The sequence below is a fragment of the Tenrec ecaudatus genome, chromosome 12 (genome assembly GCF_050624435.1).
Source record: "Tenrec ecaudatus isolate mTenEca1 chromosome 12, mTenEca1.hap1, whole genome shotgun sequence".
NCBI lineage: Eukaryota > Metazoa > Chordata > Mammalia > Afrosoricida > Tenrecidae > Tenrec > Tenrec ecaudatus.
In genome coordinates, this window is record NC_134541.1 from 110,301,158 (window position 1) to 110,316,056 (window position 14,899).

At 54.1% G+C, this 14,899-nt stretch overlaps 1 protein-coding gene across 1 annotated transcript in view; it reads right to left on the reverse strand.

Moving 5' to 3' along the window:
• Positions 1 to 1,990: 1,990 nt before the first annotated feature.
• The window catches only part of LOC142422848 (ATP-binding cassette sub-family A member 17-like), an 81,792-nt gene continuing 68,883 nt past the window's right edge, over positions 1,991 to 14,899 (reverse strand). Inside the window, exons 28-34 of the mRNA XM_075528080.1 lie at positions 14,220 to 14,345; positions 13,383 to 13,577; positions 6,624 to 6,811; positions 3,060 to 3,230; positions 2,764 to 2,957; positions 2,600 to 2,673; positions 1,991 to 2,146 (exon numbers count right to left, since the gene is read on the reverse strand). Coding sequence (XP_075384195.1) covers positions 1,991 to 2,146; positions 2,600 to 2,673; positions 2,764 to 2,957; positions 3,060 to 3,230; positions 6,624 to 6,811; positions 13,383 to 13,577; positions 14,220 to 14,345 — 1,104 coding nt within the window. The remainder of the gene's footprint in view (positions 2,147 to 2,599; positions 2,674 to 2,763; positions 2,958 to 3,059; positions 3,231 to 6,623; positions 6,812 to 13,382; positions 13,578 to 14,219; positions 14,346 to 14,899) is intronic.

Genomic DNA, 14,899 nt, shown 5'->3' on the forward strand with positions numbered 1-14,899 from the left:
TTTTCAAACACGCCCGACGCTTCTATTGGCCGGCCCGCGCTGGGCGGGCCGCTGCCCCTCCAGCCCGGCGACACCTCCGCCCACCCGGGTCAGCCCCGCCAGCTCCGCGAGCCCATGATTGGCTGCGCTAGGACGCGAATTCGAATGCTGAGCTCCGATTGGCGGGATCTGTGCGGCTACCCTGCCTCCTTGGCCCGGGCGAGGGTCCTGAGAAGACCTTCTCCCTCCTCTGCGGGGTTTCCGCGCGACCTAGGCGTGGGGTCCTGGGGGACGTGGCGATGCCTGGCTACGGGAGACCTGGGTTTACGCTGGTCTGGCCCAGCCCAGGTGCTTACAGGCGCCGATGTTCCCCCGGTTCCCCGTACACTCGGCGGACGGACCCTGATGGAGCTATTGGGGACCGCTGGTTATGCTTACTTCAGTGAGCCCCCACCTTGCGGTCCTGCCTTTCCTGGCTTCATGAATCGGAGGGTTCCATGGGGCCTAGGGCCCGAGGCCGGCCCTTCCCCAGTCTCTGCTGGCTGCCTTCCCTGGCCCCGCAGCCCCTTCTGAAAAGTGGGTCTACTCTCGCTGCCCTGTTAGCTTTCCTGCCCGCCAGCCCGGCCGATCTCGTCCACCTAGGTCTGCCTTTCATTTCCTTATGGGACATGCATTAGGTCAAGAAGCAGGGCCTTCTGGGAACAGTGACACCCCCCACCCCCGCCCTTGGTGGTCACCATTCTCCCCTCCTGCACACTGGCTGAACTTCTGCAGAGAATCTGGCCAGTGGTAAGGGGCCTTGGTGTCACATCACACGCCAGCCTGGAGCAGAGGACAGTGAGGCGGCTGCCGGTCCCCGCACTCGTCCTCCCACTAAAGGAGGCCCTGGCAGATGCCATCTTTCCTGGGCGGAGGAAACTGTGTACACAGAGCTGGCAAGCTGAGGGCTCCTCCTGGTGTCCCCTGTCCAGCTCAGAAGCAGAGAGTTCAGGCCTCTTGCGGTGGCACCACAGCGCAGAGGGTTACTGCTATAGCTTATTGTGCCAGCCTGGCCGATAAACACAAGTAGGATTAACTGAAGGGCAGAGGGATAAATGGCTCGGTGAGCCTCACCTTGGTTGTTCTGTGCCTCAGTTTAAAGGGGTACACTACCTGTGGGATGCCTAGCCTGTGGACTGTGTCGCTGTAAGTCGAGGTCCCTTTAAGCCCACACAATTGGAATGTTCATCTCTGGAGCTGGGGACTGGCAGTTGATGACAGTTGGGGACCTGCCTTGCTGTTTGCTGCCTGGGTATATATAGCCCAGCTCTCTCTACAGAAGGGGACTGGCAACTGGCGGCTCTCAAGCCTTGAAGGACTGCTAGTGTCTCACTGCTGTATAATTTAATTTCTTGTATTATCTATCTGTATATAATTTAACGGTTTATTTCTTGAATTATATATCTATCTTTATAAATATATTTATATATAATTACTAGCAATCGGGTTTGTCTCTCTAGAGAACCCTGTCCAATACAGTTACTGTTCCCAGTCTGTTACTGTGTCTCACGAGGGTAACTTTGTTACCCGTACCTTTCTGCAGTGAGAGGCTTGCTGCCTCACCGGTAGGTACTGCCCACCGCTGGGTGAAGAGTGTCCCTTTGCTCACAGCCCTCTGCCCCATAGTGCGCCCCCACCCGCCTTGGTGGCTTCTGCGTTTTCTGGAATCAGGTGCTCGTGTCTGGGCGGCAGGTCTCCTTGCTCCTCGCTGACTGCAGTGGCAGGACAGCCAGGCTAATGAGTCACTTTCCCTAGGGCTGCTGATGGGGAGGACGCGATGGAATATTCTAGATTGTGAGGAGTGCAGGGAGGGTCTGGGAATTCACAGGAAAGAACCCGGGCAGAGGGAGGGCAGGGACTGGCTGGGCGGGCGGGGCCAGGACTTCCCTTGAGGCTCGGGCACCCCTGGGAGTCTACGCAGCCATGGTCTGGGCAGTCAGAGCAACAGCGGGCTTCAAGACAGACCAAGTGTTTATTGCAGGCCCTGCCCCCAGCCCCAGGCATCTGGGCTCTGGCTTGGGGGTGTGGGGCTGGCGAGGCTCAGGAAGACGTCCTCCAGAGAGACCTGGCTGACCACGTAGTCGTCTAGCTGGAACTTCTCCCGAGCTCGCTCTAGGGTCCCAAACATCTGCAGGAGGCAGGAGGCCACTGTGGACAGAGCCCAGGGGACAAAGGACCGCAGTGCCTCCCAAGAAGTCTTCTACAGACTCGGCTGTGTCCCTCAAGGAAAGAACCCCAGTGGCCGTGCGCCAGCTGCTGTTCTCCATCAGGAGCCCAGCCTGGGAAGCTTGTGGCGGCAGGGTCCATGCTGCCGTGCAGGGACCCTGTCAAGTCAGAATTGGTGGATGGTAACCAGTCTGGTTTCTGGCTCGGTCCCTGCTGGTGGTTCCCAGGCTCCGTGTGACCCCTGTATGTGTGGTGCCCCCTCTCTGGGCCAACTTCCCCCTTGAGAATTGAGGGGGCGGAGGAACTGAGCTCCAAGGTCCCTTCCTCCCAGCCCCAGCACCTCTGTTGTCATGTGGGCAGCAGAGGAGGTGCTGCTCTGCCCGACTGAGGTCTGCACCCCTAGAAGTGCACTCACCTTGGCCCAGCTGAGGCCCTGGGCAGGCAGGTGGTAGTGGACCAGGCCCTGGTGCTCGTCCTCCAGGATGCTGCCTGCACAGGGACAGCAGGTCGTGAGGGCAGGCTGGGGGGGCTGGGGGGGCTGGGAGGGCGGGGCTCAGCCTCCCCCAGTGGCCCCCGCACCTGGGAAGGTCAGGCTGACGAAGGCCTTGAACTCGTCCAGTGCGGCTTTCTGCCCATCCTCACTGTGGACCTTGGCCCGCAGGGAGTAGCCGCTGCCAAACTTGCTCTTGAGGTGCTGCGGGCTGCCCAGGCACTTGAACTGGCCCTGCACCATGATGGCCAGCCGAGTGCACAGGGCCTCACACTCCTCCATGCTGCGGGAGAAAGGCGCCTGGATCAGGCTGTTCCTGAGGCCCATGCCCTCTCCTAGTGCAGCCCTGGGGCCACAACCCAGCCCCCACTGAGCCCAGCTCTACCTGTGGGAGGTGATGACAATGGCCTTGCCGGACTCTCGGGCCCGCGCCAATGTGTCCCAGAGCAGGCGCCGGGCCATTGGGTCCATGCCCGTGGACGGCTCGTCCAGGAAGATGACTGCAGGGTCTCCGATCAGGGCGATGCCCGTGCTGAGCTTCCGCTTGTTCCCGCCACTTGAGCAGGGGTGGGGTGTGGTCAGGGAGAGGACTCCTCAGGCTGCAGAACCCACTTGTTCAGCCCCTCTATTCTACCCAACATGGTCAGCACCCTCCCCACAGGGCTACATGACTCAGTCTCCCTCCCCGGAAGCACACACAGGGCCCTTGAGTGGCCTATAAGGGCCTCTTGGGGTGTTTGAGGGACCCCTGGCACCACATCCCCTCCTAACACTTGGCTGCCCATGGTAAGAGTCACCTAAAAGTGTGTTGGAACAATGGCCTGACAATATACTTAAAAAAAAAAAAAAAGGAGGGTAGAGGGAGAGTAGGTTGGAAAGGGGGAACCGATTACAAGGATCTACATGTGACCTCCTCCCTGGGGGACAGACAACAGAAAAGCGGGTGACGGGAGACATCGGACAGGGCAAGATATGACAAAATAACAATTTATAAATTATCAAGGGCTCATGAGGAAGGGAGAGCGGGGAGGGAGGGGAAAGATAGGACCCGATGCCAGGGGCTTAAGTGGAGAGCAAATGTTTTGAGAATGATGAGGGAAATGAATGTACAGATGTGCTTTACACAAGTGATGCATGTATGGATTGTGATAAGAGTTGTAAGAGCCCCCAATAAAATGATTTTTTTTAAAAGAGCCGGCAACTGAAATGGAAAGAATGAGAAGGGCACTGTGAAGAACTGTGTGGCTGCTAACCGAAAAACCAGCAGCACCGCCACCCGCTGCGCCACGGCGTTCAGTCAGAAACCCCCACCCGCTGCGCCACGGCGTTCAGTCAGAAACCCCCACCCGCTGCGTCACGGGCGTTCAGTCTCAGAAACCCTGGAGAGTTGCTCTGTAGGGCTGCCGTGAGTCGGTGATTCAAGCCCATCTCCTTGGCAGTGGGGTGTTGAAGAACTGTACATGGGATAAGAAACACCCCTCCCTCCACCCACCCAAACATACACAATCTGAGGTTCAAGAAGAAAGAAAGGCACCCATCACAAAATAAACAGGCAGGCAGGTCATGAAAAAGAAATCCCAGCACAAACGCCTGGCTTACAGGCTTTCATTGGGAGCTCAACCAGTTCTGCACAGACTATTCCAGGCCCTAGAAAGGATGGGATGCTCCTCCACTTATCCTGTCAAGCACGCAATGGCCTGGAACCAAACTCGTCAGGGCCAGTCCTCGGAAAATTACAGGCACGTGTCCCTCAAGGAACAAAGACTCTCAACAAAAACCCCAGCCCCCAATGCAACAATCCATCAGGAAACAGGACAACGTGACCAAGTTGGAGTCACAGCCGGCATGAAAGATAATCAAGAGAAGGGACAGGGCAGCGCAGGACGACAACAAAGCACAGGGACACTGCTCATGGCGTGCGCACCTGTGTGCAGTCAGTTGTGACACACGTGGGTCACTGAGTTGCCGCCATCTGGATGACACCTGGTCACTGGTATTGGGGGTCGAGCCTCCTCACCTGAGGGTAAGGGCAGAGGTCACTGTGCTAACTGTAAACACACGCACACACACGGAGCCTTCCCTATGAGCCCAAGCTTGGCACGTGCACTCATGAAGCACAACGAGGAAAGGAACATGATAACTTGCTTGGATAGGATCCAGCAGAGAAGAAGTGGTGCTGAGGGCGGGCTGCTGGGACACCTCAGCTGAGCCTGACGCCTAGGACCCCACCCCATCTGGCAGGGCCTCCGTGGACCTCCTGGTGCTGCTGTGCCATGACCCCCAGCAGGTGCTGCACCCTTGGGTTCTGTAAAGTGAATATGAGGAGGCTTGCCCTGGTGGTGCTGTGGGGCATGTGTTAGCCTGCTAACCACAAGGTTGGTGGTTCACACCCACCAACCCCTCTGTGGGAGAAAAATGAGGGTGTCTGCTCCCATAAAGATTTGGAAACCGACTGGCTGCTCTGAAAATCCATCTTTGCATTGTTCCCCTGTTCTGGGTTCTGCTCGCCGCAGCCACCTCCGCTGCTGCGGACTCTGGCAGCTCTCTTGCCAGAGTGCTCAGATCTCGCGCTTTCTTTGTCACCACATCAGACGCGGCCGTGGACACCAGCTCCAAGGTCACCACCAAGGGCTTAAAGGAGAAGAAGGAGGTGGTGGAGGAGGCTGCGAATGGGAGAGAGGCCCCCTCAATGGGAATGCTAATGAGGAAACTGGGAACAGGAGGCTGACAATGAGGTAGAGGAAGGAGAGGAAGAAGGTGGGGAAGAGGAGGAGGAGGAGGAAGAAGGTGATGGTGAAGAGGATGCGGATGCCGATGTGGACAGCAAGAAGCAGCAGACTGACGAGACAACTAGTCACCTTACAACCACCAAACACAAGCACCAAGGCCACCCTCCACCTCCCCTCTCAGAATCTCAACACGGTCACCTAGTGGAGAGTCCCGCCCGCCACCTCGCCTGCCCCCCCCCCCCGCAGACATGCGCTCACCGCCCACCACCAGAGCCACACCGTGAATTTCCAACATGGGAGGCAAAAAGAACCCAAACTTCCGAGGTCCTGCTTTTTTTCTTAAAAGTACTTTAAAAAGGAAAAATTGTTTGAATTTTTAATTTATATTTTATATGTTTGTACATATTGTTAGGGGTCAGCCATTGTTAACGATCTTGGATGACCACACTGGCCTTTGGAGCGGTCTCTGTCCTACTTCTGACTCTATTTGTGGTGTGACCATGTGCATTATAATCTCAAAGGAGTAAGAAAACCTTGTGGGAAAAAAAGCAAAAACAACAACAAACACAGTCTTATTCCGAGCCCTCCAGTAACTGTTTTGTGCGTGCACTTAGCTGCACTACCAGTAGTTGCTTCATACGAGATGGTTAAACAGGCCAAAGATTTAGGTTTCTTCTTCCTTGTTTTGGTCTATGAGGTTGCTGTTTATGTGTTTACTTTGGCCTGTTTAACATATGTGTGAAACAATGTTGTCCAATACTAAACCGGAATTTCATTTTGCTGGGTTCTTAAAAGAATGTTTTTCGGGGAAACCCTGATTTGGCACGTTGGCAGGAGGTGCAGAATGAGCCCTGATGGAGGTCTGTGATCTGAACCCACCAGCTGCTCTGTAGAGATTCCAGCCTTGGGGACCCAAGGGAGCAGGGCACCTCTGTCCTGGAGGAGCACGGAGCATGGTGAGCCTGAATTGACTCCACAGCTGCGGGTCTCGGTTCCTTAGTGGCACATCAGGCTCTCAGAGGGCCAGTGCACTCTGAACAGGCCGTCCTCATGGGGGGGGGCAAGGAAGGAAGGAAGGACAGTGACCCCCGTGAGGCACCAGGTAAACAGGCCATGTGTGGAACAGCCTGGTCTCCAGCCCTCCCCCTCACAAGGGACCCTTGCCCTGGGAGCTTTACCTTTGACTGCTGGTGAAGGGGCCGAGGACAGCCAAGCCTCACCTGTAGGTCCTGACCAGCTTGTTGGCGTGTGGCTCCAGGAGCAGGCCCCGCAGTGTGTCCTCCACACAGGCACCGATGTGGCGCTCAGGGACGCCCCGGAGCCGGGCGTACAGCACCAGCGTCTCCCGCGCAGTCAGGTGCTCCAGCAGGGCATCAAACTGCGGGCAGTAGCCGATATGCTGCCGCACCTGAGGGCAAGGCAGCCGGGGTCTGTGAGCCAGCAGCCTGGTCCTGGGGTGCAGCTCACCAGGGCTGGCTCAGACAAGCCGGGCTCGGCCCTTTGGGTGGTGACTATTGGGCGAACATCTCTCTGCAACAGGCAGGTGCTAGAACCCTCGGACCCCTGGCCCAGGCCTCCTGTGGGCAGAGAAGCCAGTTCTGGAACCAGGGACTGTGGGGGTGGGGTGTCACAGCCACTCATACCTTGTCCTTGTGTCCACCTGAGATGAAGCCTCTGCTTTGGACTCCTTCCCACCCTTCCCCACCTCCAAGACACTTCCTGATCTGATCCCTGAGATCTGTACAGGAGCAGGTCTCCAGGCGTTTCTGTTCTGGAACTGTCGGTGGGTTCAAACTGCCAATTGTTGGTTATAAGCTGAGTGCCTAATTGCTGCGCACCTAGGGCTTCTTCAATACCAGCTGGGGCAGATGGTGTCTCTGAGTGTTTGTGATGTCCGGCCTGAGGGAGTGTGCCTCCACGCTGCACATGGGCCCGAAAGCCACCCCTGGCATCCATGGGTACAGGTGCCGCTCACCAGTCCCTAGTGCTCAGGCTTATCAGGGCTTCAGACTGCTGAGCTCTTGGCGACACTCGGCATGTGCTTCATCCTGGCTCTCCGAGCTTGCTCCAGGCTTGTGTAGATTCTGATTCTATCTCTGAGATCCTTGCTTCAGTTGCATTCAGCCTTCTCTTCACCGTTGAGGGCACCACGATAGTCTGGGGCTAGGCCGAGCATGAGGATCCCTGGCAGCCAGGGCACAGTGGCCTGCTGACCACAAGGCCAGCAGTTTGGAATCACCAGCCGCTCCTCAGGAGAAAGACAAGACTTCCTGCTTCCAAAGAGTTACAGAAATACAACCAAGTACTTACAGACATCTAATTGTTGATAAAGAACTAAAACACACTAAATGAGCAAGAACCAGCCTTTTCAACAAACGGTGCTGGAAAAAGTGGATCACCACTTTTAAAAGAATGAAACAGGATCCATACCTCATACCATGTACAAAAATGAACTTGAGAGATCAAAGACCTAAATACAAACCACACAAATATGAAGACCACCAATGAAAAAAGTGCAATACCCTAGTATAAGGGCACTGAATACACAATACAGAACATAACGAAAAATGAAGAATATCCACACTACAGAAGACAAAATCATTGGGCCCACTAAAATTATGACTTTCATGCACAACAAAAGACTTAATAAAAGAGTCAACAGAGAACGCACAGATTGGGAAATTTTTTTCAGTGCTAATACATCAGATAAGGGACTAATCTCCAGGATCTATAGAAAGCTACTCCATCTTATCAAGAAAAATACAAATGCCCCCCTGGAACTGTTGGTCCCATTGTTTTCTCCTCCAAATTGTTCATCCAGCCTATCTTATTTAGACAGACCTGCGGATATAATAGCATGCACAAAAACAAGACAGAGCAAAACCACGCAACAATATAGAACAAAACAACAATAACAACAAGCCAATGACCAAAATAAACCCCCCAAAACCCCAAAATACAACAAGAAATAAAAGCTTGTAATTAGTTCAAGGACTGTTTGTTGACCTTTAGGAGTGTTTTCCAGTCCAGCCTGTTGGGGCACCATGTCCTGAAACAATGGGACTGACAGTTCCCGGTGGACATGGGAGAGGGGGAGGTGGGGGGAAAGGTAGTGGTGTTAACAAACCCAGGGACAAGGGAACAAGTGATCCAAATCAGTGGTGAGGAGGGTGTAGGAGGCCTGGAAGGGTGTGATCAAGGGTAATGTAACCAAAAGGAATTACTGAAACCCAAATGAAGACTTAGCATGATAGTGGGACAAGAGGAAAGTCAAAGGAAATAGAGGAGAGAACTAGGAGGCAAAGGGCATTTATAGAGGTCTAAATAAAGGCATGGACATATGCAAATATGTTTATATATGAGGATGGGGAAATAGATCTATGTGCATATATTTATAGGTATAGTATTAAAGCAGCAGAAGGATATTGGGCTCCACTCATGTACTCCCTCAATGCAAGATTACTTTCTTCTATTAAATTGGCATTCTATGATGCTCATCTTCCCAACACAACCGCTGAAGACAAAGCAGGTTAATAAGCAAATGTGGTGAAGAAAGCTGATGGTGCCCGGCTATCAAAAGAGATAGCATCTGGGGTCTTAAAGGCTTGAACGTGAACAAACGGCCATCTAGCTCAGAAGCAACAAAGTCCACATGGAAGAACACACCAGCCTGTGTGATCACGAGGTGCCAAGGGATCAGTTATCAGGCATCAAAGAACAAAAAATCATATCATTGTGTGCTCACCTCTATGATATGATTGCTGAAGACAAATGGGTGCATAAGCAAATGAGGCGAAAAAAGCTGATGGAGCCCGGCTATCAAAAAATATATCATCTGGGGCCTTAAAGGCTTGAAGGTAAACAAGTGGCCATCTAGCTCAGAAGCAACAAAGCCCACATGGAAGAAGCACACCAGCCTGTGCAATCACGAGTTGTTGAAGGGATCATGTGTCAGGCATCATCAGAACAAAAAATGTTATCATAGTGAATGAGGAGTGGGGAGTGAGGAGAGGAGACCCATAGCCCATCTGTAGGCCACTGGACATCCCCTTAGAGAAGGGTCTCGGGGAGGAGACGAGCCAGTCAGGGTGCGATGTAGCAACAATGAAGCACACAACTTTCCTCTAGTTCCTAAATGCTGCCTCCTCCGCCACTATCATGATCCCAATTCTACCTTACAAATCTGGCTAGACCAGAGGATGTACACTGGTACAGATAGGAACTGGAAACACAGGGAATCCAGGACAGATGATCCCTTTAGGACCAGTGGTGTGAGTGGCGATACTGGGAGAGTAGAGGGTGAGTGCGTTGGAAAGGGGGAACCGATTACAAGGAACTACATGTGACCTCCTCCCTGGGGGACGGACAACAGAAAAGTGGGTGAAGAGAGAGGTCCAACTAGGCAAGATATAACAAAATAATAATTTATGAATGTTCAAGAGTTCATGAGGGGGGTGGGGAGGGAGGGGAAAAATGAGCTGATGCCAGGGGCTTAAGTGGAGAGCAAATGTTTTGAGAATGATGAGGGCAATGAATGTAACAAATGTGCTTTACACAATTTATGTATGGGTTTGATCAGAGTTGTATGAGCCCTAATAAAATGATTAAAGAAGAAAAGAACTGGCTTGATGGTCCCTAACATCAACCACAGAGCTAGCAAAGAAGACTGACATTCAGAGTGATGGCCAACCACGACACTGACACCTACAACTCTGCCAATATGACCCACCCCCTTTAACTGTGGTTCTCTCTTTATGAACCTCTGGAGTCTGGGGCTCCCGGTAGAACATCACTGGAAGCTGTTTACTCTTGTGTTTCTCCATTTTGCAAAAATGCTCTTTTGCTGTAATAAACTTTCTACTTTTAATTAAAAAAAAGAAAGAAAAAGAAAAATATCCAAATAAAAAATGGGCACAAGATGTGAATAGACAATTTACCAAAGATGACATTTGTCCTGCCAACAACCATATGAAGAATTGTTCGCAAGCATGAAATTACAACAACGAGGTATCACCTGACATGACCATTTTGGCAAGATGTGATAAAACAGAAACCAGTGTTTGTTGGGGAGGGCGTGGAGAGAAAGGGACATTTTCGCCTTGCTGGTGGGACTGTAGAATTGCGCAGTCTCTAGGGGACTCAGTGCGGCGCTACCTTAAACAAACGCGAATCCATCGATCGATCGACTCATCGATCCAGCCATCTGTCTCCTGAGTACATTCCCCAAAGACACCAAGACTACAACACCCACCAAACAATGCATGTACACCTGTGTTTACTGCAGCCATTTCCACAACAGCAAGCACACGGAAACAACCCAAACCCCAACTACAGAAGAAAAGGGCAAACAAGCTCTGGAACCTTCAAACTATGGAATTTTATGCATCAATAAAAACCAATGACAAACCCTCGTAAGCGCTACAGACATGGAGAAGACTGGAAAGCGCGGTGCTTAGCAAACCCAGTCAAACGGCAAAGATACGCATTCACTATCATCATCGTCATCAGGAAAAACAAGGAAGGAAGGAAGGCGGTGCATCATCAATAGCCAAGACTTTGAGACTAGGAGGAGATGGGGACAGGGGCCAAAACCAGGAGAGGGGAAGGAATGGGAGGGGCGCGCCAAAAGAGGAGGAGGGATGAAAAGGATATTGTTGATTCCATGTCTTGAGCCGAAACCTAAATAGTGGCTGGAGTGCCTTTAAAAAAAGGAGCAAAAGTGAAATTGAGATGGACTTGGGGTCTTTGGTGACAAATACGTTCATCTCCACCAAAGAAACTGCAACCGTAGGGGAAACCCACAGGGCAGTCCTACCCTGTCCCACCAGGTGGCTTTGTGTCTTTGGTGTCAGGAGTTGGTCCACCTCAAGCCCCGCTGTCCAGGGGGAACGAGAGCCTGAAGCTCCTCCTCGCGGCCGACCTGCCCTCCCAGCTGAGGGGCTCACGCTCTTCAGGTTCCATGCTCAGAGGGCCTTGCCAGCAGGTGGCCCTGGCCGACCTTTGGGCAGAGGGCTGCTTGCTGCAGGCCCACGCCCTGGGCACCTGTCCACTCTGATGGCAGCCTCTTGTCAGCCAGGCCCTGCTGCCAGGGGCGCCGCCGAGAGGCCGCCTGTCCTCAGAGAGCTGGCTGCACTGCGAGGGCTCTGGTTTAGGCATGCACGGGGCGTATTCCACATCAACTGTGAGACTAGAAACTGTCAGTCGCACACGCGTCCCAGTCTCTTTAGGGTGTAACCCAAACAGGGGTTCCCGAGGACATCTGCGGGGCCAGCTCCGTTCCACGCACAGAGGTCACCTTCGGAGGTTGGGGAAACTCTTTTGGAATGCCAAAGGGGTCAGCTGGATAGACAGAGGGCAGTCACGGGGTTCACTGTGGAGACGTGTGTAACACATGGAAAACTGAATTGGCAAGGAAAAGGTCGGGACTGTTGTGCTCAGGAATCACAATACCTGCTCGTTATTTTCTGCGTTGAAAGGGCAGTCCCACAAGAAGGCCCCCGGGAACCGACCCCGGCACCCTGCAGCCCTCATCTTGCCCCTTCCCTTCAAACTCCTCTGTGCCCAGACAGCTCTCTTGAGGTGGCACAGAATCCCTTAGGGGATGGTTGAGACCTGGAACCAGCTCCTGCAGGAGTGGAGGACCCCGAAGGGGGAAATGCCGAGAAGGGATAGCTTCCCAATTTGATCTCTTCCTGTGAGAGACATTTCTGTGAATGTTTCGCTCTCCTTTCCCACTGGCCCTCTGACAAGCAGGCTTTGTAAGCTCTTTGGGGACAGAGCGCAATGCGCACTTGTCCCTACTGCAAGGAGCACAGCTCTGACTCGGCCCCCGGCTGGGCATCTTCGCAGCCCTGCTCTGGTCACACGGGTCTCCCTCTTTCCCTTCCGTCTCTCTCCCTCGCTGCACAGTAGTGAGGCGTGGGCAGGAGACTCGTCCACATGAAGAGGGGCTGCTGGCAGGTGCGAATCATCTCTGGAGCCCTGGGCCCAGCACAGATAGTTGTTAAATGCTCTCCAATTGGTTCCAACTCTAAGGACCCTCAGGTAGGACAGAAGGAACCCCTCTGCAGTCCTGTGCATTCAGTGCGATGTTGGAGCCCATTGCTGAAGCCGCCGTGTTGATCCATCCTGTGGAGAGTCTTCCTCTTTTTGACTTCCACTATGCCACGTATGCTGTCCTTCCCCAGGGACTGGTTGTTTCTGACAACATGTCCAGAGTATGTGAACAGAGCCTCACCGCCCTCCCTGGATATTCAGAAAAGGCCTCCTTGGATTGGCGATGAGACGTGACAGAGCCTTCAGGGAGATGGTTGGAGGGAGAGCAGGTCTGGTTTAGCGGGTTAGGCCAGCAGGCAAGTCTGAGCAGGTCTGGAGCACAGGCTGCTGTGGGCTGGGGACAGGGGACTGGTGACCCACGGGACATCACACAGAGGAAGAGGGGGAGCCAGGGGACAAACAAGGCAGCTGGGACAGGGTGTAGGATGTGCACATGAGGGCTGACGGTGCTGATCCAGGAGCACCCGATCTCAGAGCCCAGGTGCAGGGTGGTCTCGACGAGAGGATTCCGAGAGAGGTGCTGGGGACAGAGAGGAGGCTCAGAGGGCAGGGCATGGTTAGAAGCAGGCCAGGTGACACCAGGGGCCACAGCCGAGAGGCCCAGCTGAAGGACTAGGTAAGGGGGGGAGCAGATTCAAGGTCCACAGGCTGGGGCTGCTGATCTGGACAGGGTGGGGCGTGTGTGGATGTGTGCCCCCACAGTACCAGGAGGCACAGGAAGGGAGGGGAGGGCAGGGGTTTGGGGCAGCTGCAGGATCTTAGATCTATTAGGCAGCTAGGAAGCCAAGGTGGGGGTGGGTGAGCCCAGAGAAGGGGTACAGGACCCCACTAATGGCCACATTTGAGGGTCAGAGATGAAGCTGGCCCTCGGGATGGATGCTACCTGTCTCCGTTTCCTCACCCCTCTCTATAGCCGCACCCACCTCCCCAAGGTCTGAGTTGATGCTGAAGCGCTGGACAAAGGCATCCCCAGAGGTGGCGAACTCCTCCCCAGTCAGTATCTTGAAGATGGATGTCTTCCCAGCGCCATTGATGCCAAGCAGGCCAAAGCACTCCTGGGCGTGGACGGCGAAGGACACTTTGTTGACAGCTAGGAGCGGCACCTCCGTGAAGTACACCTGGGAGCCAGAAAGGCAGTGTGCTTGGGGTCAGAGGTCAGCCAGCTCCCCTTCCAAGACCCTGAACACAAGCCTCAGCTCGCCCTCCCCTCCTGGTCCTGAAGCCAGCAAAATAGTCCCTCTGGGGCAGCGGGTGGCCTGAACACCACCGATAAACACAGGGAAATAGAGAGCCGTCAAGCAGGCTTGGAGAGCCCTCCCCCCACCAGAGCTCTCCCTCAGATTTCCTTCTGAGTCCAGGAGAGAGTCGCCCCGCACTTCCTTGCTTCTTGGAGTCCCAGGATCTTGTCCCTCCTCTCCCCCTTCCCAGGCCCTTGGACAGATGGGTCCATGAAGGTGGCAAATAACACCCCCCAGCAAGCTCCGTGGTCAGTCGGTGTCAAGTGGACTGTTTGGAGACCAGGACTGTGGGGTCGGCCTGGCACCATTCCGCAGGCACAGGGTGTCTGTGGGTGTCGTCTCTGTGGGAGCACCTGCAAAGGTAGTGCCCTCGCCGGGGACAGGTCAGGTGTCAGACTGCTAACCAGAACGTCAGCCCTGCAAACCCACCAGGCTCTCTGCTCCTGGGAAGATATGGTTTTGGAAATCCTACCAGGTGCCAGCGGTGACAGAGTGCACTTGGGCTTCTGTTCTAGACTTCACCTTTGACATCTCCTTCAGGACCAGTGGATTCTGCTCGCATATGCTCCCCAAGTGCTTCTGGATGGTCTCCCTCTCCTCGGCCACGTCTTGGTCTTCAGGCGCTGACCCTGGGCTGGGGGTCTTTTCCTGCATCCCAACAGGGGCCAGAGATTGAACGTGTGTGAGCTCAGGAGGCAGAGGCTGGGGACTACTGAGGACTGAGCCTCCTTGAGAAGGTTGTGAGGTGTTTGCCCACCTCTCTTCTCCACACACTGACATAAACACACGCCCCACCTCCCTTCTCTCTCACATACACATTCACATCCCATCTCACCCCTCCTTTTTTCCTCTCTGTCTCTCACATAACACAGGTCCCCCCACTTTCTCTCTCACAGACTCTCAACCTCTCCCTCTCGAGTGTGTGTGTGTGTGTGTGTGTGTGTGTGTGTCTAGGCTTAGTCAGGGCCCACTTTCTACTGTTCTCTGGGGAGGCTTGGCCTCTGAGGGAGAGAGTCAAACCAAGAGTGGAAGGAACAGAGTGCCCCCTCCTCCCCCCACCAGCTTGGGATGTCTGTGGGAAGAGCCCTTGTGGAAAGTGGCTGCTTCTAGGAAATGCAGGCCCAGGTCCTGCCTGCTCCCTGGCTATTGTGAGGCCATCAGTGTCTGCCTGAGAACCGGTCCACTGATGGAGGTTTCAGGGG